This window comes from Aegilops tauschii, chromosome 3 (genome assembly GCF_002575655.3).
Source record: "Aegilops tauschii subsp. strangulata cultivar AL8/78 chromosome 3, Aet v6.0, whole genome shotgun sequence".
NCBI lineage: Eukaryota > Viridiplantae > Streptophyta > Magnoliopsida > Poales > Poaceae > Aegilops > Aegilops tauschii.
Genome location: NC_053037.3, coordinates 603,518,411 through 603,540,398, shown reverse-complemented (window position 1 = coordinate 603,540,398; position 21,988 = coordinate 603,518,411). Strand labels below are relative to the sequence as shown.

Here is a 21,988-nt window from a genome sequence, read left to right as displayed (position 1 = left end):
CTCCCTCTCTCTCTATCTCTCTCTCTCTCGAACCCCACCCAACCCGTCGTGCCCTCCTCTCTCTCTCTTGAACCGAACCCTAGGGCTCCACCCCTCCCTGCCTGCCGCCACCTCCGGCGACCTCAGGCGGGAATCAACAACCGGCGAGATCCGGCGCGCACGCGGCAAGATCCATCTCTCTCTCACACGAGAGGGAAAATCCCCACGACTCCTCCTCCTCCCCCTCTCTGGATCGATCCCCTCCAACCCACCTCTTCCCTCTCTCTGGATCGATCCCCTCCAACCCAGCCGCCGCCGCTGCAGACCTCCCCCAACCCCGGCCTCCTCCACCGCCGGTGACCCCTTCTCTTCCTCCCCCAACCCAGCCACCTCCAGCAGCAGATCCATGCAGGACAAATCTGAGCTCCACTGCCTCCATTGCTCCCTTTCCCCCGACCAGATCTTCCTCTTGCGTTCTGGCACCTCGCCGGCCTGGCTCCGGCGTTGCTCCGGCGACTCAGGTGAGTCCCTCCATTTGTCCTCGTCACATATCTCCCTCCCTCTCTTCCTCACCTCATCTTGTCTCCCTTGCAGATCCAACACGCCGTCGTTGCTCGAGCACCGGGACGCCATCGATGGGAAGTCTTCCTCCTCACCTCATCTTGTCTCCCTCACATGAACAATGCAGCTTCACCACTACCCTGCCGCCATCAAGGTCAGACCCCCAATCATCTCCTCTCATTTTCATTTTCTTCTTCCCCCTTACCTTCCATTCCCCTCCCCGATGTGCAGGAGCAGCTGCACGCCTGCAAGGCTGCAACATCACCAACTCGACTTGGATGCAGGGAGAGGAGACGCCCAACCATGGGCAAGCTCTACGTCGGCATCTGCCTTTGTAGCTTGGCCTAGGTTCAGCTGAATGCTCAAGACATGGGTAGTTCTGGGAGATGGTGATTAGGGACTGTTTTACAACACATCATCCTTTGTTTTTACACGTAGTTGTAGAAGAAAATACTTTTACTTATTGCAAGTTGCGACTGTCATGCGTATGTTATGAATTCAGAAACTATAACATGTTTTTTTTGCCATGGTGAAGGAGTAAACTAAACAATTAAGTTGCTAGTTCAGTATGTGAGTTGCATCATACTGTACATGAATGCTAGTTGAATATCAGTTCTGTATGTTACTTGGTGCATAACTTTTACTTATTTGCAAGTCGTAGCTGCCGTGCACCCGTTATGAATTCAGAAACTATAACGTCAATTCATCAGCAGCTTTTTCTTAGTGGAGTTGCTAATTTGGCGCTGGAAAGCTTGCTTTGCACATATCCCATTGTACATAATTAATACTAGATTAGTTACTTGCTTTTGTACACATGCCAGCGGGATGTTCTCTAGTTTCTCTAAATCCAGTGATTCGAAACTTCAATGTAGTCATTTTACAATGCACCATGGTTTCTTGTTTCTGTTGTGAAAGTAATGCCAATGGTGTTGCACAGTTCTGAATAAAAATGCAAATGGCTTGTGAATGTCAATGAACTTACAATATCAGTCTCTTAGAGTTGTTTTTGCAACCTAATATTGTTGTAAAATCCTTTCCTTGAGCTGTTGTTGATGTGGTGGTCTGCTGTTGTGGATGATGCATGCAGGGGCTGCTGGAGAACACGGAGAAGGACAGGGTCCGGAGGCTGATAGGCTCAAGCCACCCGTGGAGCCATGATTTTCCCAGTTGATGGATCTTTCCTGTGTACGTATTACTTTGCTAGAGCCTGTGTCTATCTCTGAACTGATTGATTCGTGGCTGAAAGAAAAACGAGCCTATGCTTGCACCAACATTATTAGAATGAGGTGTCGGCATGTATCATTTTTTCTAACTCTGCTATCTTTTCCCAAGTCTTTATTATCTTGCCTAGCCTTGTACTGATATGTATTGTTTGATGCTAATTACCCAAGTTAGTGCATGATGTTAAGGATAACCTGAGAACACTTGCCTAAGTTTATAAGATATGACATGTGACAGTCCAAGCCTGCTGCTCTTTCCATGCTTTTGCTGCTGTACTGTGCTTCTCTAGTTTCAATGCTTCTGCTGCTAGCCTGCTACTAGCTTGAATAGGTGTGCACTTGTGCTGGTGGTGGTGCTGCTTGTGTTGCTGCTGTTGATTTAATGCTTATGCTCATGCTGCTATTGATTAAATGCTTATGTTGTTGCTGCATACTTATGCTACTGATTCAATGCTTTGGAAATTGATTGAATTCAACCTGTTGTAATCCTTCCTGTTATACATTCAGATTTAGGGCAAGGGTTAACTGACGTTTCTTTAGAGTTACATTTGGTTGACTGATTTGGTTCCTTCAGCTCATCAGCTGTCCTTTGGTTCAGAGCAGTGTCTAGTTGACTTCATTGATGGATTGATCCTCTGCTCTGCTTGCAGGGTGACCAGGTGATTGACGCTGAGGCTACCGTGGTGCTCGTGGTGCCCGACGCCTGCTGCGGCGCGCTCATCTGCAAAGGAGCGAGCTCATAAAGTATGATTACTTACTTACACTGCCTTCCCGTTCTCATGCCCAATATTGTTGTGCTTGCAATGAACCATGTGGTATATGCTCTCCACTCCATGTGGTATGCACTCCTGAACAAGTTAATGTTGTACTTTGGTATATACTGTTGTACAAGTTAGGTAGGTAAATATAATGGAAGAACTTATATTAGATTTTAGTTGGTTTCAGAATGTCTGTTTCATGGTCTTTTCTGATAATGGAAGAACTTATATTAATCTGATGCTTTATATATGTCCCTAGATGTCCTTATGCAATACTTGATATGATAACATGACCTGAATTTGGACTATTAGCTCCTTTACTTGCTCTGGTTAGGTTGAAACAAGGTGGAAGCATGTTCTTTCTTGCAAATGTACTATTAGCTAATATGGAGATAGAGCCTTGAGTTCAATCCATTACTGACGATTCTTGTTGTTTGTCTAGATACATCCATTTCTGCGACGAGTAATTCGGAACGGAGGGAGTAGTTATCAACTCCAGCTTGATTAATATTGTTGCTTGCATCATTAAATGAACTTGCACTAAATGGACACAAATAAAGGAGCTGAGTATTAAATGAACTTGTACTAACTGGAAACAATTTATGTATGGTGTACATAAATATCGAGTTGATAGCTGATCTGTAGCAAACATAGCTGTGTGTAACTAATCTAGTATTATTTCTGTATGGAAACAATTTCTGTATAGTGTAATTTCTTTACTTGGTTCCTCTTTTACAGGAGCTCCAGGCCTAAGAAAGTTGGAAGTGCAAAGACGTGAAGAAAAGCGCGAAGCCGTGAAGTGTTACTCAGCAAAGAGTTGTCTGTTCTATTTGACTGTAATATTGTAATATTGTAATTGCTGGTATACCTAGGTTGTAATAGTCTACAGAAATTGTAATACACTAATCTAGTGTTATTTGATGAATTTCACATGTTCTCTTGTTTGGAATATTTGATTATGATGAATGTGATTTGATAGTGTGTGAGATGGGAACCTGACCAGTGCAACCCACTTATGAAATAATATGAGTCCGTAACTTTCTGATGTGTGTGATCAATATATGAGATTAACATGACTAGTGGGACCAGCTTCAAAATATATTTTCCAAAAATAGGAAATCAATATATTGTAAAAGGCCAAAGCCCAGAAATAAGAAGGCCGAAATATTGGGCTTGGCCCATGTAGCCCAATAGAATTCATAGAAAAAATAATAATAGAAATACCGAATTTGTTGGGCTCGGGCCATCTAAAGCACCGAAATGGACCGGGCTGATTCTAAGTAACGACCTTTTGAACTAGTCGCAATTTTGCCACGTCAGATTGCCACGTCGGATCCGACGTGGCCTGGGCAAACAGCCAGTGACCAAAACAAAAGGTCATGGGTTCAACGACCTTCTGTTTTGGTCGTAAACGTCTACGACCTTCTCATAGAGAAGGTCGTTAATTTCAGTTTACGACTGCCAGCTTTTGACCTTCTGTTTTTGGTCACAAAAAGGTCGCAAATGAAAAACTATGACCTTTCAGCGGCCAATAGTGAGGGTCACAAGTTGACATATTTCTTGTAGTGAAGCATCCATTCATACCGCTGGTGCATCCTCCTTTCATGAGTACCATGAGATATCTGTGAGTAGGTCATAATGATGTCGGCCGCGCTATGATCTGTAATGCAAGTATGACGTCCAACAATAAAAGCATTGTCTATTTAGGTGTTGATAGTTGTATTGACTTCAATAAGCAATCTATTCCCTTTTCCCATAAAAATACCATATACAATTAAAATGGTTCTACAAGCATCGGAACAAATATTTATGTAATGTTGTGTGGTTTTAATCATTCTATTTCAGGATTGAAATATAGGCGGCTACAATATAGTCTTGACATACCATATTTATTCTATAGTAAAAACACATGATCATCAAAAACAGAATTGAGCTAGAAGTCCGACATGAAAAAATCTTAGTTGATGGACCCAGAAAAGATAGATCCTCAAAACCAATTTAGCATCAGAAACAGACAACAATCTGAATTTTTACCCTCACTATTACTATGGAGTATGGACAACCAACAATCTGAATTTGGACTTCATAAACCAACACATTATCAAATCAGAACTACCTCTAGCGTGCGATCTAAACTTTAGTTGTATGTATACTGATCTAAGGTCACGTACACACAACACATATAGTTATAGATATGGTGTTCTTTTGGAAATGGAACCTTATAGATACACGTCCGTAAATAAAAGCTGATCAGATATATATAGTTCAATCACATGCGACATCTCATTTGTCATAATAATTTAAATGTCAACAGAACCATCCTAATCATGTAATATGAATACTATGAAACCCTAATTTAATTTTCATACACTTTTGATACATTTATGACGATGTCCTCGCATTTGTGAGGCATTTGTGAGGGGCACCTGGCTAGTTAAGTAGTCAAAAAAGTCCATGGCATACATACACACACACGGTGGACTGAATCTCAGTTAATAGGAATCTGATACTCAAAGCTCGTATTATTCCAAACTGCTGGACGTAAGTCACGGAAGGTAGCAAGGTGGACCATGGATGGACCAGCCAGCCTCCTTGCCAAGCAGGCAAAGCAGCCAAGTAGCAGGAAGGGAACCAAAGGAGTACAAACAGGTCACTTCAAACTATTCTTTCTTGTAGCCACGCAACCTTGCGCCCTATCACGGGGAATCCTAGCTAGTAGCTTTCTCTTTTCACAAAGATGCACACGAGGAAAAATGCATACCTTCACTTCAGTGCTTGACTTGACTCTAGATGGCTTGTCGATTCCTTTTCGCGTAGTGTACAGCGTGGAGCGTGCTGAGCCGTTCAAGGTGTAGGGGCCAAAGTTTAGAGTTGTGTCATCCCTCTGGGTGCATTCATCATGAGACCGTGGTCGTCCCCAACAGTGGAGGCGTCTTTCGTGTTATCTTCTAGGACAAGTCTTCGCTTTGTCACAACATATGTTAGCAGATACGGTTAAAATAAAAGCAGAAATGGTTCTGAATTAGGAGGGGAGGGGGAGGTTAATGCCATGTGAATCATTGGATCACTTTTTTGTCGATGCTAATTTTTTTAGAAACACTTGTAATTTTATTCATACTCATAACAATTACAGGTACACTTATTTTGATCTAAGATCTAAGAAAATACAAAGTAACTCCTGTGACTAAGAATTTCCATGCAATCTCTTGGAAAAACCTTCGCGGTACTAATCTCTGTTAGAAGAAATACTCTAAAGACTTCGGTAAACAAGATGCAATTGGACCGGAGCAATGATGTTGTCACCTTTTCACCCGCAGGAACATTACCAATAATGGTGTTTGAAACCGCCTTGAATCGCCCATTCAAAAACATGTATCTAAACCTATTATAGCCATGAGACCCACATAAACGTACCTAAATGGGTCATTTCAGTCAGATCTATGTACCATACTCAACCAGATTGTATATGTTAGATTATCATAATTACACTTGACATATCTCACACAAATAACTTTTAGGTATGCATGTTAATTCTTATTTTACTCATAAATACAAGTGTGCATTTTGTCTCTTTTAACCATGTTAGTACTCTCCAGATACACCAGTGCCAATGTAATGCATTAGATAGAAATAGAATACACGATTATAATCCTATAAAAGTATAACCAATTCCAATGTTATTTCTTGCCGTCTTATGATTTCGAGACAATTAGTACTATCAGCAAGGCCATAAAAGTTTTCAGGGGTGGTCGCAGAAAATGATGGAGTGTTTATGCACCAAAATAAGCAATGACAGAGTAGTACATAAATGAGAGCACAAGTTACTCGAACTGATGTCTCAATAGGTATGGTAATTTCTTAAATACAAATATTGTTTTTAATATAAATTAGAGCACTAGTTACTAGAAGTTACGATATGAACATAATCAGATTATTCTGTATAGCCAGGCACATAATAGCAAAGGGGCATACAAATGTACACATACACTAGAGTATATGACAATTGATCTAGCGGACATAAAGATTGCAGTTTAGTTTGTTTGGTTTAGTTGATTTGTGACCATATAAACAAATTACTGAGAAAATATGAATCAATACCATAAGATTTACTATAAAATAATATTTTATTAAAAATACTACCTTCAATCCACTATAAGTGTCGAAGTTTCGAACTAAGACCGGTTCAAAACTGCGACACTTATTTTGGATCGCAGGGGGTATTATTTATTAGAACATAGTTATTTCCTTTTACACAAATAAAGGTCAATGTTATATTTTAGACAGGTATTGATGCCTAAAATATTATCTATTATGCAATGCAATGGTAAATAGGAGTAAAAAAAAATCCTGGATTGGATAAGATCATAAAATTAAATACATAACACTTTTCACGGACAAAAATATGATGCCCTCTCATTTGCGAGGGCCACCTTGCAAGTTAAGTTAAAAACACAACGCCATACATACACACGGTCGACTGAATCTCAGTTGATTGGAATCTGATACTGAACGCTCATACTATTCCAAACTGCTGGACGTATGTCACGGAAGGTAGCAAGATGGACCATGGATACTTAGCCTCGTTTCCAAGCAGGAAAAGCAGCCAAGTTGCTAGCTATAGTACTCCTTTCTCGGCTGGCCGGTGCTGCCTCTGGGCCTGATGGCGATGCAGTCAGGGAATCAAACGTGCACAAGCAGGTCACGCCAAACCATTCTTCCTTTTTTGTAGCCACTCAACGTTGCGCTCTATCAAGCGGGAATCCTAGCTAGCTTTCTCTTTTCAGAAAGATGCACGAGGGGGCACCTCAGTGCTTGACTTGACTCGAGCTGATATGTCGATTTCTTTTCGCAAAGTGTGTCAATTATATCAGCTTTGAGCAGCTTCCTAAGTAATCTAACAGATCTTGCCTGCGCGTGAATCTTCTATTCTTATCCTCAACGAAATGTAAAGTAGGAGATGAAGGGTTACATATACAGATGCCAGCCAGGTTACCAACTCTGAAACAAAGCGTGAACTGAGCGTTGAGAGGGCAACAGAACTCTCAAGTCCAGGAGCGCAAGAACTACTACTCTGCTAGGCCGAAGAGAGTAAACCAATCAATTGGCTTACTACAAGCAAATGGAGCAGCAAGGTGCCAAGAAAACTTATCCTCCCGTTTGTTCAATTTTTTCATGTACGTGCTAACTAATCACGCTCCGTTTGCTGACTGGTCGACTTCCATTGCAGGCCAATCCAGCGATTCTGCCCATTCCTACGTTATAGAGATGGCTCAGCTGGCAAATGAGCTCACTGGGAAACTAGACGCCCTCAACTCGTCCCAGGCGCCGGTTGGCGACGGGCGTTCTTCTTGTCCCATCATCGTCGCCAAGGTCCGCGACCTCACGCGCAACGTCGACTGCGGCGAGTACGATCCTGACCACGTCGCCATCGGCCCGTACAACTACCCTCGGCCCCAGAGCAGGAGCCCGCACCTCGCCATGGAGCACGACAAGCTGACGAGTCTTGGCAAGCTGCTCTCGGCTGCAAGAGCCATGAGACCCGACATGACGGTGAACGTCTACATCAACGAGCTCAGATGCCTTGAAGAATCAGTGAGGAACTGCTACGCCAACACGTTTGCTGACATGACGAGTGAGCAGTTTGTACGCATGCTCCTCCTCGACGGCTGCTACATACTCTCCCGTCTCGTTGGCTTCCAAGCACAGCCCGCAGATGATGCATCGGTGACTGTAGAAGTCGGCGTCCCATCGGCGAACAGGGCGGAGGCTCTGGCGGTAGTCCGCGACGTCTTCTACCTCGCCGAGAACCAGATACCTTTCTTCGTCCTAGAGAAGATTGGAGAGCTGACGGCTTTGGATGGTAAGGATCGTGTGATTAAAAAGATCACAGAGTATGCCCTCGATCTCATGAGAAGACAGAAGTATAAAGAGGCAGCGCCTGCCATGGTGCCGCCGCAGCCAACCGTGCCTGGCAATCTTCTCCATCTTCTTCATATGCATTTGAAGCCTGCTCCACCCTCCGCCCCGCCTGCTGCCACCGTAAACGACTCCGATCAAGTGCGCCGGTGGCGCTCAGCGACAGAGTACAGCTTCGCAGGGGTGAAGTTCAAGGGTCGGGCCATGAATGAGAAGGGCATGCGCTCCATCCTCGACGTGAAGCTGAATAGAGGAGGCAGCACGCTGGAGGTCCCCCGCCTGGACATCGACAGTGAGACGTGGCGGCTGCTGCGCAACCTGATGGAGCTGGAGCAGCGGAACCGGGAGGCAGTGGGGAGCCACGTCACGGCATACTGCGTGTTCATGTCCCAGGTGGCCTGCACCACCAAGGACGTGGAGCTGTTGTCGAAGAGGGACGTCATTGTACACGGCCACGGCAACAACGACGAGGTGGCCAAATGCTTCGCCGACCTCTGCAAGGGGATCCAATTCGACCCTGACGACCCCGAGTGCAACTACCTGCGGGAGACATGCTGGATTCTAGAAAAGCGGTCTCGGAGCTCCTCACGGAGGTGGATGGCATGGCTGAGGCGGAAGTACTTCAGGAACCCATGGCTTGTTATCGGGCTCCTGGCAGCTGTCGTTGGGCTAGCTTGTGAAGTCGTGCAGGCAGTGTACTCTGTTTTGAGTTAGAAGCATGGATGAAGTAAGAAATATGAACATCACGCGCTTGTAGACTTTAGGTTAAAAATAGTATTGTGTGTTATGAGGTTTGTGAAAGGTCCATTGGACAGCCGTGTTTAATAAGGATGTAAAATATGGGAGATTTCTTGTTGGGATTGTCTACTGGCCAGTCAATTGAATTCTCACTTTGGGTTAGTCGAATTCTAATCCAATGGTTTTCAATTTCAGTTTTAGAAAAATTTCAGCACCAACCAAAATCACCGAAATTCTCAATTTCAGTCTTAGAAAAATTCAGCACCAACCAAAATCACCGAAATTCAATGAATTTCAGTGATTTCAGTTTGCATTTTCGCCAAATGACCGAAATATTCACTTGAAATTCAATTAAAAATTTGAATTCCTGTGCAGTACTGAAATTGCTGAAATATTTGGCCGAAACATAATTATTTCAATGTCTACTGAAATTACTGAAATTCAGTGAATTTCCATCGAAATCTCACTGAAAGTGAAAACCACCACATCCACCGTAAGTTTCTGATGAAGACCAGAAACAACTTCAGTGCAATCAGAATCGACTAACCTAAAAGGAGGGTCACTCGATCGGCCCAGCACAGCAGTTCTGGCTTTGGTGCCCTCTCTCCACAAAAACCAAGCCCAACTAAAACAGGCCAACACCGAGAAAACCCATTAACCCATTGCGCCTTTAGTGTTCTCTAACAACCACCACACAGAGCCCTAGGTCAAGTACCTTCCTCTTCTTCCTCCCTTCCCCAAACCGAGGGCGGCGCCACCATGGACGAAGAAGAAAACACATAACCAAAGCACAACAGACATGGGACAAAAATTAAATGAAAGAAGGGCAAGAAAGAACCTGGGCGGTTTCTCCCTTTTGATCCACCCTCGGTAAATCATCATCTCCCCATCAAAATTCCTACTCATCACTATATCCATCACATGTGAAATTCAAAATAGATTAGAGGAAACAGATAGATATTACGAAACCAAAACACATGTACTCATCACTCTTCTATAAACCTACATCCTAAATCAAAAGAGATTTCAAATACAAAATTTATTATGGCCTATGTTCTTGGCGTTCTCATGATCTCCATGTAACAAAAAATAATAATAAGTAATACAAAATTAGGTTGCAACCTAAAACATTTCTTATAAAAATAAAGAATTAGGGTAAAATCTTTTACCCACCATAAAAACTAAAACTAAATGCAAACTAAAAATTGCAAAGACTCAAAAACAAAAGCAATAAATACAACAAGCTAGAATGATTTAGAGCGTATCTTGTTACCCTACATAAAGACAAACACAAAACCGGAATGTGAATGAATTAGAGGTAACTTGTGAATACACAAACAAAAACAGAATGTTATCTATAATAGAATGAATTAGAACATAGCCTGTTACCCCAAAAAATACAAAAACAAAAATAGAATGTTATCTATAATAGAATGAATTAGAGGATAGCCTGTTACCCCCCAAAATACATAAACCAAAACATAATGTTAACTATAATAGAATGAATTTGAGGGTAACCTGTTACCCCCCCCCCCCCCCCCCCCAGCCAAAAAAATACATGTACTAAAATTGATGCTAAATCGAAGTCAATTTGACATAAAGAACGATGGATAATGATGTTTAGAGAAATATTAGATACTTCCTGAATTTCCACAATGGGGAAGTACATATTGCACATAGTCAGCATAAGCAAACATACCTGCAATGGTACCAAAGCATACAATCACCACAGTGAGCAATATCACAATAACACCATTTGGACAAAACCAGAAAAGTGGAGCACTAGAAAAAAGTAATACTCAAGGGATTCATTTGGATGAAGTACACAAAGCATAATACTAATTTGATTTTTCTTCAGTTTCCTCCTTTCATTATAAAATTAATGTTGTTATTGTTGCACATGCAGGTTGGAGATTTTGCATACATAAAGCACTAGCAAAGAGTAGAATGACATCAAGGAAAACAACAAGAAACCAAGGTAATGGTAGCAGGAAAACTCCAATCATTGATAATATGAAGTCCTTCACCCATCTAAAGTGTATTTTAGAATTGCTTGCTCACACAACGAAAATAGCAGACATTGTTCTACAACATGAAGTACCTACAAAAGACAACAAGGTAACCATAATAATATTAAGGAAAACATAAAGATTGACTTAAATTTAAAATAACATTGTACTTTACTAATTATTGCACAATGGTTCTGTAGGTGGCTAAAAAACAGTTAAGGGATACCAAAAAATGCATAATCAAACAAATGTTATCAACTAAATAAGTTTTCCGAATGTGCAGTATTAGAAAAAAATACAGTATTAATGATGTTAAAAAATGGCATTAGCGGGACATGTTGCTTGCACAATAGAATAGGGAGGAAGAAGGTCATCATAACAAAGCAAAACAAAATGAGGTAATCCCAAAACTGTGCTCACACAAACAACACCACCTGACATCGCATAAAAATGAAAAACAAAAAACCATTTTGCATTGCTTAAACTCTTTCGTAAGTCACAGGAATTAGAAGAAGATTAAGATGGTAAACAAGCATTTGAGCTTATGAATGAACAATCAACACCAATCTGATACAAGGAGCAAGACAATCTTACACAACATTGATGCAATAAATGACTGTGATGAGTCATATTCGAACCGACAATATGGCAATCCATATTCCAAGCTTCATTGTCGTGTTACAACGAGGCATAATGTCGAGGTACTTATACATTCAAAACAAAAAAATTATTCACAAAATATGCACTACCTTATAACTAATGAAATCATTAAATAACAATCAAAATTAACCTTTTTCAGGAGGAGCATTGGTTATCAGAAGTGCCAAGAAGTGAACATTTTTAGCAAAAAATCAGAAATTACAGAAGGAAGCAACAAAGATAATCATTTTGAACAATATTCAGTACCTGAAGAAGGGTTTGAAGCAGATTTTGATGAAGATCAATTTGAAATAGATGAACTTATTGATGAATCTGAAAGAGATGACGATGAAACAGATGCAGAGGAAGAGTACCTAGAATGTAATGCAAGAACTGATGATCAGATGGAGATACGGTATAATCATTCAGAATTTGCACCAAATAGAACAAAGATGGAACAATTTTCATTCAGTTAGGTAGCAAGAAAATCTTACTGCAAGTACTCAAAGTGAAGAAATTTCACACTGTCAACAACATACATTGCAAGGTCTTTACTTATGCATAAACAACAGATACTGATGGCACAAGTGGTATTGATGAATCAAATTATGAAACTAAAGCAAAAGATATTCCTGATTCAGAGAATTTTTATGAAGAACACAACAGTACTGTGGTACTAACAGACTCTCGTGCAGAGGAACAAGATGTGGATGGTTCTGCAAATATCAACAAAGAGATCACAAATGAAGAAAATGGAATACAAAAACTGATGATCATATGGAGATAAAATATAATGATTAAGAATTGAAACAAATAGAACTAAGTTGGAAATATTTTGATTCAGTTAGGCAGCAAGAAAATCTTACTACAAGTACTCAAAGTGAAGAAATTCCAAACTGTCAAAAACCAACATTGCAAGGTCCTAACTATGCAAAAACAATAGATACTGATGGCACAAGTGGTACTCACGGATCAAATTATGAAACTGAAGCAAAAGATATTCCTGATTCAGAGATTTTTTATGAAGAACACAACACTAATGTGGTACTTGGGTGGTTCTGCAAATATCAACAGAGGAATAAGATGTAGATGGCTCTGCCATGAATAACTTGGAAGAAAAGCTAACTCAGGAGGATATAGTCATATCCCTGGAGAATGAAAGTATTGGAAAGGCATTGATAGTAAGCCAAGAAGATTAGATCAACCATTGCTAGCAATAAACATGACATTTGAAACTCATGTTCATGCGCTTAGATTCTACAATAGCATGCAGCAATTAGAGGGTTTTCAGTACAGAAAGGTGCAAACTATCACTGCAGGAAAAGAAATGTTGATAACAAAATGACAAGGTTCACAATGAAGTGCAACAGGTCTGGAAAATCAAGAAATAGAAGAAAGCCAAGTGTTGCAGGAGCCAAAAGAAGAAACTATAAATTGACTAAGAATGACCTATAGAATTAGATAATACAGCTCATAGAAGAAAGAACTATACCATTAAAATAGGCTGTCAAGCGAGATTGCCTCAAAAAAAGTTATGAATGTTTTCCCTTTTCTTTTTTTGGTTTCCTGAACCGGATTTTGTTCGTTAGTTTTGTTATTATTTTTCTTTCCTCAAATGAGCAATTTAAAAAAAATCATGAAGTTTTTTTTCAAATTCTCAAAGAAAAATAAGTAAAATTCTCACACTTTATTCACATTTTTGAACTTTTTTGGAATCCCTGAATGTTTTTCAGGTTTGTGAACGTTTTTCAAATTTGTGATTTTTTCCCGAGTTCTTGAATTTTTTTAATTCGTGAACTTTTATATATTCATAAACTTTTTCACATACATGACTTTGTCAAATTAGTGAACTTCTCTCGAATTCAAGGATGAATTTGTGAATATTATTTTCAAACTTGTGAAATTTTTTATACCTGTGGACATTTTTGAACCTATTGATAGATGCCTGTTTTTGAGCGGGTTGTTTCTCGCGAACTTCACTACCGGGAAAAGCCCAATAGGTGAACTATAAATAGTGGTGGGCAAGGCAGGTCACCCGCCACTGCTACTTTTCCAAAATAACAGTGGCGGGTAACTGAACGTACCCATCACAGCTAGGGGCAATCCAGTGGCGGGCACTACCAAGCACTCGTCACAAGTAGGCTCTTCCAAATAAGGCCGCGGGATGGAAATTGTAGTGGCGGGCCCAACCACGCACCCGCCACAGCTACATTCTGGCAAGCCACACCAAATGAAAAAAAATTGAAAAGGTTTTCTATGGCGGTCGTCTGTTGTCGCCCGCCACTGGTCTGCACGAACAGTTCCTCTTTCCGCGCTTGCCCAACCGTCCATAACTTTTTCATTTACATCGTCTTTCTCCGTGTCAGTTCCTCTCATCTCCACTTTCGCACTGTCATGCACCTCAACCGCCGCCGTCATCCCTCTGACCAGTCGGCGGATCCTTTCACGCGTCTGACGCCGCGACCGTCGTCGGATCTGCACATCGTTTCGTCGTCCGCCTTGACCGCCGCCACGCCGTTCTCCGCCTCGACCGCGCGCAGCCCTGTCCTTCGGATCAACCGCCGCCGCCGTCCTCAGCCTCGACCGCCGCCATCTTCCCGCCATACTTTCCTCCGTTGTCACATCCGCGGCCGAAAAAGCCGCCAATGGTATACTATCTCCGTGACTAAATTACACTCTGGGGTTAGAATTTGCATCTTATTAATTTCTAGATTAACTTATATTTAAGGGTTTCAACTTCAGCAATAGTACTAGTTGTACATCATATAAGAGAGCAACACAGCAGCAGGAGCAGTACTAGATAATTGGAATAGCTCTTTTTCGTATCAGTAGGTGTCTGAATATTTGGAACATTGCTACATATGACAATTTCCAATGATGTTTGAATTTTCTTACATATGACATGTGCATAGGCTTCTTCTTATCCACAAGGATTTGAAAAGGAGTGACAAAGTGTTTGCCAAATGTTGATTCATTTCGGTTTCGCCAAATTTGTGTCACTCCATATGTCAACTTTTTAAACAAAGTTCATGCCGAATTCCATTTCCTAATACTGTTTAATTTTCTTACATACGACAAGTGAATGGTTTAGCATGAGCATTGCTAAATATGACAAGTGGCAATGATGTTTGAATTTTTTTTACATATGAGAAGTGCGTGTTCTTTATGTTATTCACAGGGATTTGAAAAAGAGCGACAAAGTTTTTGTGAAATGTTGATTCATTTTCATTTCGCCAAATTTCTGTCACTCAATATGTCAAGTTTTTAAGCAAAGATCATGCCGAATTTCGTTTGCTAAGACAATATTGTTTCATTTGCTTACATATGACAAGTGCATGGGTTTAACACGTTATTCATAGGGATTTGAAAATGAGTGCCAATATTATGACGAAACATTGATTAACTTCTGTTTCATCAAATTTCTGGTACCCAAAATATGTTCAATATTCAGCAAAGGTCATGTCAAATTTTCTCGAACCCTTCTTAGCCTGTTCCTCTTCTCAAAATTACTTTCATAAGCTAGTATTCATGTCAACCATTTACAATTGATAAGGGATTCATAATAATTATTAGGGATCATGAGGCGTCAGATCCGCCATATCTGGAAGTGTCCATGTATGGACAGAGTGGATACTGCAGTAGATTTCGGACTCTTCTTGACAAACAAATTTAAAAAAAATCAGTGGTAACAGTCTTTAACTTCAATTAATATTGTATTCTAACCATTTGTATATTTATTGTACTGACTTTATTATTAATGATTAACTGTTGCATAGTATATCCCATGCAACATAAGGGTTGACTTCAACAATTTATGAGGTAACGTTATGTACTTTGAGGATGATATGGGACGCACATTCGAACTGGATGTGCTTAAACGGGGTGATAGAACAATAATATATGGCAATGGATGGGAGCAGTACATTGCACAAAGTAGGAGGAGCACATAGCCTTTTCCTTGAAAGGAGCGGTCAACAGGTTAAGGACAATGTATTTCTACGGCGATGACGATGACGATGATCAGGATCATGATGATTGCCAGGATCACCGGGATGGTGGAGACAGCCAAGATGACGAGGACAACCATGAAGATTAGGAATGCCAGGATGACGATGACAGCCAGAATGACGAGGATGAGCAAGATGATGACGATGAGGAAGATGTTGACGATGGCCCATTCAGTTCTACAATTTTCTCTCAAAGAATAAGGAAGCTTACTCGGGATGACACCATGAATGTTACTGCGATGTTACCATTGAGTATGGCCTTCGTGGGGAAGCCCACCGTTTAACTAAAACTAAGGTCGTCAAAAAAGTCATGGTGAGATGTTTTGTATTCTTTCATCTTTTATTGTTCATAACAAAGTATGGTGAGATGTCTAACATTGTGTGCTCTCTATTTGCTCTTAATGGCGGGGAGTTCAGAAGTTACCTATGAAGATGTTTTTTGGAGTGGACATCCCCGTCGTCAGCACCGCTGGAGTACACCATGGACCAATAGGGCGTGTCACGAACGTCCAATACAAGACGGAATCAGACGGATGCATATCCTTCTATGAGTCTGGCTTGCAGGAGTTCATGACGGAAAAGAGAGAACTAAGGGTGGACACCCTTGGGATAATCACCATAAGGAAGAGCAACTGCAATGACTTTTAGATGATGGTTCTCGTTGACCATGTTTAGAAATATGGTCTAAAGTCATGAATTATCAGCCGATGAACTGTTACTTAATTAGTATGTTAAGATGGATGTGATCGATACATTGATGTTTGTTTTTGAGTCGAAAAAATTGAAAGTGTTACTTAATTATTTGGTCATTTTGTTTTCAAAATGAATTCAGTCTGGTTCAGTTGTATTGAGAATCATATGACTACACCTTTTGGAGTAATGTGTGTCAACGCGAAATGCCAACAATTGGTATACTCTACCCTATCCCTTCAGCGGCGGGCGATATGGTAGAACCGTCACTGCTACAATGGTATTTGTGGCAGGCAGTAATAGCAAGCTGTGGCGGGTGCGAACTAACGCCTGCCACTGAAAACTATGTACCAGTGACGGGCGCACGCCCACCACTGATGCGGTTATATCAATGGCGGGATGTCGGTGACGAGCGCCTTGGGTGCCTGTCCCGCCGCTGCATTCCTGCAGTAGTGTTTGTAGATAGATTGTAGATGTATGTTTGTTTCACTGTAGCAAACAAAAGAAGAAGAAAAGGAGCGAGCGAGCCTGCTAAATGGGCCAGACCCGTAGAGGTTCCATTGTATCTCTCAAATTCTAACCTGTAGGGGTTTAGCGCGTTACGTGTTGGGTGAAGGGCAAATGCTGTTGGAATAAGCCACCTCGTCTGGTGTCGTTAGGCTTGTCGGATGCGCGCGGGACGTGCGAGACGCAGCGCCGTGGCGAGCGTGCGTGTTGGTGACGCGTGAGCCTGTTCTCGCGTTGGCGTTCGCCATGTAGGTCTAAGTGCATGAGTTCGTGCTTGTGACAGTGTCAGTTTGAGTCGGTCAGCAGCTTAGCGCGTATGTAGCGTCGAGGAGCTGCATACAGTAGGCCGTTGAGGCAGCTGCGTCGTCGTGTTTGCGCGTGTCGTGTGCGCGGCCCGGCCGAGCGGATCGTGGGCGCGTAGGTGCGCGTCGTGTGCGAGCCGGCAGGAGTGGGGCGTGGCGTGTGTGTGCGCGCATGTGTTAGCCCCGGGTATAAATACCTCCCCGTGTACTGCTTGTATGACTTGAGCCAGCTGGGATAAAAAGAAAGTAGGGCGTTGGTGCGCCCGTGACGGCGTTCGTGGGCCGTGAAAAAATCTGCTGTTTCCATTGCCTCCGTCTTCCACCTCTGTCCGTGAGCTGCGAGGTGAGAGAGCGAGCTAGCTAGGCCTGTGGCAACGACAATTGGTACCAGAGCTTTGGTTGCGAGGTGATCGCCGGTGGCCATGACGTTCGTTCCGCACGGCGGCAGTGCGGGCGCGATGTCGTTGGAGCTGGCGCCGCTGACGACGGCGAGCTATACCTCCTGGGTGATCCAGCCGGAGGCTATCCTTGACGCCGAGGGGCTGTGGAGTGCGGTGGCTCCGGCAGAGGGCGCGGCGGTCGACGCCAGGAAGAGCAAGACGGCGCGGGCGGCGATGCTGGGCACACTGCCAGAGGATTTGCTGATGCAGGTGGCGACGAAGCCAACCGTGAAGGAGGTATGGGACTCCCTCAAGGTTCGCTTCGTCGGCGCCGATCGGGTGCGGGCGGCAAGGCTCGGGACGTTGAGTGGCGAGTTCGATCGCCTGCGAATGGACGACGGCGATGAACTGGATGAGTACGCCGGGAAGGTCAGCGGCATGGCGGCGAGGTACGCGGTGCCCGGGTCGACGCTCGACGATAGCGCCATGGTGAAGAAGCTACTCGACACCGTACTGGACCGGCTGTACGCCGCGGTCGCCGGCATCGAGCAGTTCTGCAATATGAAGGAGATGGCGTTTGAGGAGGCACTCGGACGGCTCAAGGCGTTCGAGGAAAGGACGCGGTGGTGTGTGCAGGCCGGCGCCGAGCGCGCGACCAAGCAGCTCATGATGACGGCTTCTCAGTGAGCGGCGCGGCGGCGACACCAGGGCGGGCGCGGCTTCGGCGAAAACGACGATGACGGTGCGGCAAGCACAGCGTCGGGCAACGGAGGGAAGCGCCGTGGATGCTGCTACAACTGCGGGGAGCGCGGGCACTTCCGCCGCGAGTGCCCGCAGCTACGGAAAGGACCGGCGACGGAGCAGGCTCTCCTGGCCGACGCCAACGTCGACGACGACGGACTCCTGTAGGCCGTGGCTTAGGGAGGGGTGTTGAAATAAGCCACGGCATCTGGTGCGGTCGGACTCGTCGGGCGCGTCGGGTGCGCGCGGGACGCAGCGCCATGGCGAGCGTGCGTGTTGGTGACGCGTGAGTCTGTTTCTCGCGTTGGCGTTCGCCGTGTAGGTCTAGGTGCATGAGTTCGTGCTTGTGCCAGTGTCAGTTTGAGTCGGTCAGCAGCTTAGCGCGTACGTAGCATCGAGGAGCTGCATGCAGTAGGCCGTTGAGATCCGTTGAGGCAGATGCGTCGTCGTGTTTGTGCGCGTCGTGTGCGCGGCCCGGCCGAGCGGATAGTGGGCGCGTAGGTGCGCGTTGTGTGCGAGCGGGCAGGAGTGGGGCGTGGCGTGTGTGTGCGCGCATGTGTTAGCCCCGGGTATAAATACCTTCCCGTGAACTGCTTGTATGACTTGAGCCAGTAAAGATAAAAAGAAAGTAGGGCGTTGGTGCGCCCGTGGCGGCGTTCGTGTACCGTAAAAAAAATCTGTTGTTTCCATTGCCTCCGTCTTCCACCTCTGTCCGTGAGCTGCGAGGTGAGAGAGCGAGCTAGCTAGGCCTGTGGCAATGACAAATGCTGGCGGCACTTCTGGATTTTCTTATTTGACGCATTCTGCGTCAAAATGCCGGGGTGCCACGCAGGCAATCGAAGGGAGCGACAAGACGGGCCGGCCCGGTTAGAAGTGAGGCATGCGTTCCACTGATCCTGGTTTTGGGACCTTATGAAAGGTTCCATCAAGTTTTTTCGGTTTTGGGAACCTTCTAGCAGGTTCTAAACCAATTTTTTCTGTTGAATTTTTGTTTTCCTTTTTTTCTATTCTCCACTTTATCGTTTTTCGTTTTTCATTTTTCTGTTTCTCCATTTCTTTTCTTTCTTTTTTATTTACTTTTTAAAGTTTATTTTTCTTTTTTAACAAATTAGTGGATGAAAAATGTTCGCATTTTAATTTCTGTTCACAAATGCCGACATTTTTAAGGAATTTTTAAAAAAATTGCCAATATCAAAATTTTGTTACTAAATTTAGAAATGTTCATGTTTTGAGAATTTCGTTCACATATTTACAGGACTTCAGAAGATGTTCCCAACGTATATTGTTTTTCACGAATTTGAAAACTGTTAATCTTTCAGAATTTTGTTCTGTATATTTCTGGGAATTTAAAAAATAATCGCATTTTTATTTTTTTCAAAAATTTAAAAAATCTTTGGTAATTTCAAATAATGTTCTTGCTTTTCAAATTTGCTCGCTAATTCCAAAAAATCGTGTTTTCAAAAACAATTCGCATATCAAAAAAAATCCTGAGAATTTTGGAAAATGTTCGAGTTTTGAAATAATTGTTTGTAAATTTGAGAAATGCTCTTGGTTGCAATTTTTGTTCCTCTTTTTCAAAAAATATTTTCCATTTTTACAAAATTATTCGTAATTTTGGAAAATTTTCTTGTTTGCAATTTCTTTTTTTTTTTGCAAGAAAATGGTTCATAATCCCAAATAATGTTCGCGTTTTCATGAAATGTTCAAGGTTTTATAATTTTGATATCGATTTTTAAAATGCTCTTGTTTCACAAAATATTTACTTTTTTCAAAAAGAAATCATGTTTGAAATTTATAAAATGCTTAAATCAGTCGCAGCTTATAGTTCATATATCCATTGGGCTGCAATTTTGGGCACAAAGTCCCAGGAATTGTAGAACCGGGCTAGCGACTTGGTTCCATAGCAGGAGGTGCTCGTTTCGATCCCTCAGTGGGACATTAGTTTATGGGATTGTAAAGTGTTTATTGCTGTAGCTTGTTTCTTATAGAATTGCGCTGCACATCAAGCACAAAAGCTAGTTGGCCACAGCCGCTAGCACAGCGCGCGTAATACCGTGAAGACACGGGATTGAATCCCAGCGCCAGCTTGTACTTTATCTGGTTTTTTCATCTCGCTAAAGTCAAATGGGCCGGCCCAGGTGTGCCATCCCTGTGCGAAACGTCGACTCTTCGACGCAAGGAGCGTCACATAGGAGGTCCCGGCATTCCTTGGCGTGTCGCTCGCGCACTGCTCTTTGTTTTTTCCTGACAATCCACTGAGAAAAAAATCAGTAGAAAAATGTGATCTCCCATCTAAAAACAATCAGTTGCTGGTTTCTGATATGTTAAAATTTCATTCATGAATTTAAAAAATTTCGTGATTTGAAAACGATGTTCATGAATTGGAAAAATATACGCAAATTGAAAAATCTTCAAGAATTTATAAAACTTTTGAAGAATTTTAGATGTATTCAAGAATTAAAAACAATGTTCACAAAATTTTAAGATGTTCATTGATTAAAATAATGTTCACAAGATTCATGTTTATGAATTTCAAAAAAAAGTTCACAAATTGAAAACATATTAAACAATTAAAATAATGTTGAAAATATAAAACAAATGTACCTAAATTTTGAAAAATATACCTGAATTTTAAAAATACATGAATTTTAAAATATGGAAAAATAAAATCAAAAAGGATGAAAGAACATACAGAAAATGAAAACCCAGAAAAAACGGCAAAAGAAACACAGGAAAATAATGAGAGAGGGAAGGAACTTACCAAAATTGGTGGGGAAGGAACTCCCCACCATTAAGAGCAAATAGAACTACTCGAGCAGGCTGACTCATTACCAGCAGGCCGGGCATGCTCGTTTCGTCGCTACCCCAGGCCTAGGCGTGGAGTAAGGTTTGTCCCCAGATAGTACCATACCAGGTTTTTTTCCCTGTTGTGTTTTTTGCCGGTTGTTCATTGAGGTTTATTTTTGGCGGGGGGGGGGGGGGGGGGGGGGGGGGGGACGTTTTCATTTTTTGACAAAATCATGAAAAAAAATCGGGATTGTTTTTCAAATTCGAGTTTTTTACTTCATCAACATTTTCTAAATTTGTGAGCACTTTCAAAAATTAAGAACATTTTTACTTCATAAATATCTATCTAAGATTTGTAAACAATTTTTGAAATTCAAGAACATATTTTGGTTCCTGAATTTTTTTCAAATTTGAGAATATTTTTAAAAATCCGTGCACATTTTTTAAAATCTGCCCAATCGTTTCTTGGAGGTACCTTATCTTTTCGCAGCAAATAGACTTAATTTAAATATCAGGAGAATGACAACGCAAGGGACGGAAAGCTACCATCAGAGAATAAAGCTATACACTGGCACATGAACCAGGTACATTGCACCCAGTGTTAATCTATCCTTAACGACACACTCGCCTGCGTTTACCTGATTCGAGAGCTCCGTGGATCGATGCCTTTTAGTTAAAAATCAACCAGCTGGGGCCTCTAGCTAATCAATCATCCTTAACTAGTGTATTTCAGCTGGCACTAGAGACTAGCACC

The 21,988-nt window shown here is 42.4% G+C and overlaps 2 protein-coding genes across 2 annotated transcripts; both read left to right on the top strand.

Moving 5' to 3' along the window:
• Window positions 1-7,337: 7,337 nt before the first annotated feature.
• Window positions 7,338-9,289, top strand: LOC109770816 (uncharacterized). The gene is made up of 2 exons (XM_020329527.4): window positions 7,338-7,650; window positions 7,746-9,289. The coding sequence occupies exons 1-2, from the start codon at window positions 7,638-7,640 to the stop codon at window positions 9,146-9,148; spliced, it is 1,416 nt and encodes a 471-aa protein (XP_020185116.1). The 5' UTR covers window positions 7,338-7,637; the 3' UTR covers window positions 9,149-9,289.
• Window positions 9,290-17,577: 8,288 nt separating this feature from the next.
• LOC141021079 (uncharacterized) lies at window positions 17,578-19,132 on the top strand. The gene has a single exon (XM_073496019.1). The coding sequence runs from the start codon at window positions 17,749-17,751 to the stop codon at window positions 18,391-18,393; it is 645 nt and encodes a 214-aa protein (XP_073352120.1). The 5' UTR covers window positions 17,578-17,748; the 3' UTR covers window positions 18,394-19,132.
• Window positions 19,133-21,988: the final 2,856 nt, after the last annotated feature.

What these genes read in the sequence shown, in the direction of transcription:
- LOC141021079 (XM_073496019.1), top strand. Translation starts at nt 17,749, where the DNA reads ATGACGTTCGTTCCGCACGGCGGCAGTGCGGGCGCGATGTCGTTGGAG.